Below are 5,787 nucleotides of genomic sequence, written 5' to 3'. Positions count from 1 at the left end.
AAAAGGTGTTTGACAGTGAACATTTTTCAGCACAGAATGGAACACTGCAATATGATCGTTATTACCATCACTTTCAAAAGCTTAGGTAAGTGTCCCTCTGTAGGTGAGACTGTGATTGGAGAACCCCATAGATCTCATCTTGGATCCACAGAGGTGATTGCATTCTAAGAGAACTCCTGCACAATCTGAAGGGCTCGTGCACAGTAAGGGGATAAACAAAGACTCAGTTCAGGCTCCAGCACTTCTGCAAAGTCTTCTTCCATCTGCCACATTCTCCCAGCCTTCAGTGTTCCCCAACACATGACAGGGACACCCTCCTTTCATCTGTGCAGTCTTTATTCTGCAAATATTAACGGTGCCTCTCTTTTGTTCCAGGCACCATGCTAGGTGTGCATGTTGCATCTAAGTTCCCATGGAGCTTGTGTATGTCCTGAATGGTTTTCTCTGTCAACATCTCCCCTCTCCAACTAGATTGTAAGCTTTTCAAAGGCTGGCCATGTTGCCTGTCTTAAGCAACAGCCACAGCAAACATTTATTTACTGTTAGACTGGGCCGGGCATGTGGAAAGCTCCATAAAGCTTAGCACAGGGCCACATCGACTAGTCCCTCAATAAATATTGATTAATTAAAAAAATACGGAATTGAATTGTCGAGCTGATCATGGGGATGGTGAGGAGTGTAGGTGGGGTGTTGCTGTGGTGAAGTCTTGGTAGGTTCATTGTCTCCTGTGGGATGAGATTCAGAATAACGTCCCTCTGAGGCGTCTGTACTTGTATGTCAGAAGCTATGCGGTGAGGTTATTGACAGAGTCTGTTGTGCAAACTTCCTTTGTGAAATATACTATCTCTAAGTTATGTTAGGGCTCATAGAACAATCTGGTGTCTACATTTCAGGGGCATTTTAATTCAGGGAAGTGAGTGTTGGGGTGAAATCAGGGATCTGCTTTTCTCTTGAAATATTGATAGAAGGTTCTTTCTGTGCACCTGCACTTCTCTATTTGATGGCGCTGGATGTGGTTACCTTTTGTGGCTCTTGGTTGCAATACAGTTCTCTTGTTGAAATGACCTCCCTCTGACTGACACCTCCGCCCTAGGCTCATCAATGGCTACCAAAGCCAATGGACACCTTGTGGAACATAGTGTGGCATTTCACCCATGGCCTTCATGAAATGTGCCCTTTTGTAGTCCATGATCCTAGGCTCTTGTAGTTTTCCCTCCATCTTTTTAGTGTTGTTCTCAGTCCCCCTCATGGGCTCTCCAGGTGTTCCTCTATCTCTTCTAAGTTCTCCATTGTAATTGCCACCTATAGTCTCTATCTTCATTGTGATAGATGTCTCTCCCCAGCCCCAAGTCCTTATTTCTTTGGACTTCATAGGCAGATGTCTGCACCTGAATAACCCATACCCATCTTAAACTAGTAAATAAAAATGGAATGCATGATCATGTCTCTGTCTCCCACCTTCACCTCTATACCTGTTCTCCATTTAGTAAATGGCACCTCCATACACCTGCCCAAGTGAGAAGCCTGGGGGTCATCCTTGACCCTCTCCTTTCCCTCGCCCCTCACCCAGTTGTTCTCCAATCCCTGGGATGAGTCTATCTCCTAAATATGTCTTGTATCCCTGTTACCTTCTTCACCTGCCAGGCCACCAAGATCGTTCACTCCTCGCCATCTCCTTCTTAGGGCATTGAAATGGTTGCTGAAATCGTCCCCCTGTTTATCCCTTGCCCGCTACCATTTGTTTCCCACCTCCCTCTTAGAGATCTTTTAAGAAATGCAGATTACGGTTCCCGCCCCACAATGCAAATGTCAACGGTGATGCCATCTGGAGCGCGCTTGGAATCCAGCAGGCGGTTGCTGCCAAGTCTTCCACAACCTCCGCGGTCTGGAGCTGGCCTCCCCCGCCGCCGCCCCAACCGCTGCCCCCGCCGCCATCACCACCACCATCACCTCCGCGGCTGCCTCCTTGGGGCCCTCCTCCTTCACCGCCCCTTTAGCCACCTCTACACATTCTAGGCTTTCTGTCCTGGAGAAGAAGCTATAATCGGTCTCCCTGTGGGCCCGGTGCGCAGCCATGGCGGATGGCGGCGGCTGCAGCGACGGTGCGGGCCAGGCCTCGGCGGGGGCAGCCACGGGCGCAACCCGGGCCAGCGGGGGCGGCGGCCCCATCGACCCGGCCTCATTGCCCCCTGGCGACCCTCGGCTCATCGCTTTCATCGTGGGGCAGCTCAAGAGCCGGGGCCTTTTTGACAGCTTCCGCCGGGACTGCAAGGCTGATGTGGACACCAAGCCAGCTTACCAAAACCTGAGCCAGAAAGCGGATAATTTTGTGTCGACACATCTGGATAAGCAGGAATGGAATCCTCCAACGAACGAAAACCAACTGCGCGATGGTCTGAGGCGGAGTGTGGTTCAGTCAGGGAGGTCAGAAGCTGGAGTGGACAGGATTATTTCTCAGGTGGTGGATCCAAAACTAAACCACATCTTCAGGCCACAGATAGAACAAGTAATTCATGAATTCCTGGTGGCCCAGAAAGAAGCAGCTGTGCCAGCACTCCCTCCAGAGCCGGAAGGCCAGGACCCTCCAGCTGCGTCTCAGGACACTTCCTAAGAATATGCCTGACAGCTTTTGAAAGCGCTATTTAATTTTTGGTGAAGAAATGGATTCGGTTACATAAGAGTGCAGTTTCAGACTGAAGATAGGCCAAGTTCATCACTGAGCTCAAGATTTCCACCTCGACCATGAGCAGTGACCAGATTGAAAGGGAAGCAAGTTCGGCAGAGAGAAAGTTGACCGCCTTGCCCCCTGCATTGCGCTGCCATTTGGCCAGCCTTTCCAAGGGCATGACACCAAGCACACACTACAGAGAGGGAAACACTACCGCCACCCAGGATTGTCCTGAAACAGACATCTATACTTGAACATGGAGACTGCACAAGGATTTTAGAGTTTGTGCTCTGGGATAAACGAAAGCTACAGCGACAGAACATAACTAATCCCAAAGACAATTTCAACGAACAATGACAGTAAAGGTTAACTGGGAGGAGTATTTGACAGTACTTATTTGATATTGTCTCTCAGAGTTGCAAACTAGATTGTATACAACATTAGTGTCAGATAGCTTTAAATTTGTGACCATGAATCTTCTAGCCAGTTTCCTTTCCTTTGTAAGAGACAACAAAACATGAAACCCTGGAATAAGTGAGAAGTTCAGACATTAGGTATAAGGAAACTCATTTGCAGACTCTCTGTCCAAGGGAGACAGAGCTTCCTGTCTTGCAGGGGCTAGTGAGTCTTGGGTGTGTTTATGTTATTCTCACATTTGTGTTGTATTAGAAAAGTGGATGGTCAATAAATGGCTTATCTTTCAACAGCAACAACAAAAAAGAAATGCAGATTTACATCCTTGTCCTCTTTAAGCTCCGTCAGTTTTCTGATATTTCTAGAAGGTCAGACACCTGGCATGGTTTATGAGGCCCATGATAATGGGGCCCCTGGTCACCTCTGCTGCCCCATACACTGTCATTTCTCATATGACGACCATGCCCATGACTATCTTGGACACCCTGTGTTCTCTCTGCTCACTGTGAAGGGAATGCTCTCAACCACTCCTACCTTCCTTTAAGACTCAGCTCCTGAGGAGCCACACATCATGCCCAGCCCCCATCTAAGCAGGAGTGACAGACTCCTTCCTCTGCTCCGATAGATCTCATAAGGGATGACCGCACTTACTGTAGTAGCTAGGTCTAACGAAGCACTTGCTCTATTTCTGTACAGCCAGCAGTGTACTAAACGCTTAACTTCGCTTACCATAGTAAGTCCTCATGATCTAATTGAAGAAATCCTATCTTTATTCCCATTTATAAATGTAGAAACCAAAGCTCAGACACTGCCTAAGTGGTGGGGCTGGGGCTGAGCCTGTATTGAGCACAGAGCCCTCACTTTTAACCCTTTTAACCATGCTTTTAGCCACACCACCTCACCACAGTGAACTGTCTTTGCTTACAGATCTGTCATCCCCACTTAAATGTGAGCTTCCTCCAGGGTAGGGATTTGCTTTGTTCATTTCTTTTCCTTAACCCCAGGACCTAGCACATCACAGGAGCTCAGCAATTTGTAGAAAGAAACCAGTTCTGGATTTGTCTTTTCCAACATTTAAATTCTCAGATGGTAGTATTTATCATCTAAAAAGTGAACAAAAATTAATTTTGCATCTAGTATCTACATGTCTAAGCAAGAGCTTTCTTATCCCTGGAGGTATTTTATCTGTAATGTTTACCTATGAACTATTTTAAATGATTCTTCAAAATTTAGAGTCCAGAAGGTAGAAGACCATGTCTTTTCTGAAAATGTCCCTTCCTTTCCCAGGTACCAGGCTCTTTTTAAAATTAGCTTCTGAATATGAACAACCCAGCTCTTTAAAGTTTAATGTCCCAGCCATTTTAATTGTTTCTTTCAAAGTACAAAAGAGCAGCTGGGCTACATCGGCACTAATCACTTGCCAACTTTCCTTTTTACAAAAACAGCTAAGCTCTTTCTGAGATTTAAAATCGCTCCATCTGAGACCCCAGCTTGGCACCTATCTTTGCACTAACATAAAAGGAACCTAATTTCTGCTTTTAAGAAATGTGTTGCGGAAGTAATTTTTGGTTTGGGGTTTGTTCTCCTTCTTTTTAAAAATAACGTAATAAAGTGTAATACAACTTTTAAAGTTTTTTTTTTCCTTTGCCAATTCTCTATTCTCCTTTTCTACTTGAATTGTCCTGAGACAGGTTGCCAGATAAAATACAGGATGCTCAGCAAATGTGAATTTCAGAGAAGCAACAGATACTCTCCTAGGGCGTAGACCATGCAATATTTGAAACATACTTGTATTAAAAAGTTATTTGTTGTTTATTTGAAATTCGAATTTAGTGGTGCCCTATACTTTAGTTTGCCAAATCTGCCAGCCGTAGCCTGAACGCTTCCCGTTCCCACCACGAGTTTGGCAAATGGAAAATGCTAACCTATGTGATGGACACTGCTGTATTCTGAAAATAAATCTGTAAATAAATCAAACTGTACTGTGACTTGAGAGAGCTCATTACGTGCATGCATGCATGCCCACTGGTCCCTGCTAAATAATTCCTTTCTTGCAAACCAGAAGGATAAATAAATGTAATTTCTGGAATTCTATACATTCTTATCAATGAACTACAAGTATTTATTGAAAATGTCTGTTTTGGGAAGACTTGGAGTCCAAAGGGGTAGGTGATACAGTCACTATCCCCAGGGTCACAGTTTAGTTTCATGAAGCAAGAAAGAAAATGATTTTAGTTGTAATCCTAATAATGAGTAAATAGAGTTTCAGGGAAGGAATACAGCAATAGACACCAGTGAGATAGAAAGAGCACGACAGAGAGAGACAGACAGAGGGAAAGAGAGAAACAGAAATACAGAGACAAAGAAGAAACAGAGAAAAAGGGAGGGAGAGAGACAGAGACAAAGATATAGACAGAGACAGAAAGAAGCAGAGAAACAGAGACAGAGAGAGAGAAACAGAGGCAGAGAGACTGAAAAAGAGACAGAGAGATGTGCGTGTTTCCTTTTTAAGCTGCAGGGTGACTCTTCCATTCCCCCTTCCTCCTCCCCCACTCAGATCTCTGGGCTGGGTGGGTCCTGGGGTCTGGGTGGAGTCAGCACCTGTCACAGGCACGCCCCCTGGGGCACCATTTGGCCCTGGGTCTGAAATTGATTCTTTCTGGATTTCAGGGCAGCAGCAGCAGGCAAAAGCTCGGCTGTCACTT

The 5,787-nt window shown here is 45.6% G+C and overlaps 1 protein-coding gene across 1 annotated transcript; it reads left to right on the top strand.

Annotated features, from left to right (window-relative positions):
- Positions 1-1,829: 1,829 nt before the first annotated feature.
- On the top strand, positions 1,830-3,378 carry BOD1L2 (biorientation of chromosomes in cell division 1 like 2). Its single transcript, XM_004087700.3, has one exon. The coding sequence runs from the start codon at positions 2,075-2,077 to the stop codon at positions 2,609-2,611; it is 537 nt and encodes a 178-aa protein (XP_004087748.2). The 5' UTR covers positions 1,830-2,074; the 3' UTR covers positions 2,612-3,378.
- The last annotated feature ends 2,409 nt before the right edge of the window (positions 3,379-5,787 follow it).

This window comes from Nomascus leucogenys, chromosome 4 (genome assembly GCF_006542625.1).
Source record: "Nomascus leucogenys isolate Asia chromosome 4, Asia_NLE_v1, whole genome shotgun sequence".
Lineage (NCBI taxonomy): Eukaryota > Metazoa > Chordata > Mammalia > Primates > Hylobatidae > Nomascus > Nomascus leucogenys.
This window is presented reverse-complemented; position numbering and strand designations above follow the sequence as displayed.

Bases quoted from the DNA above. Each gene is read 5' to 3' on its own strand.
- BOD1L2 (XM_004087700.3), top strand. From the start codon at position 2,075: ATGGCGGATGGCGGCGGCTGCAGCGACGGTGCGGGCCAGGCCTCGGCG.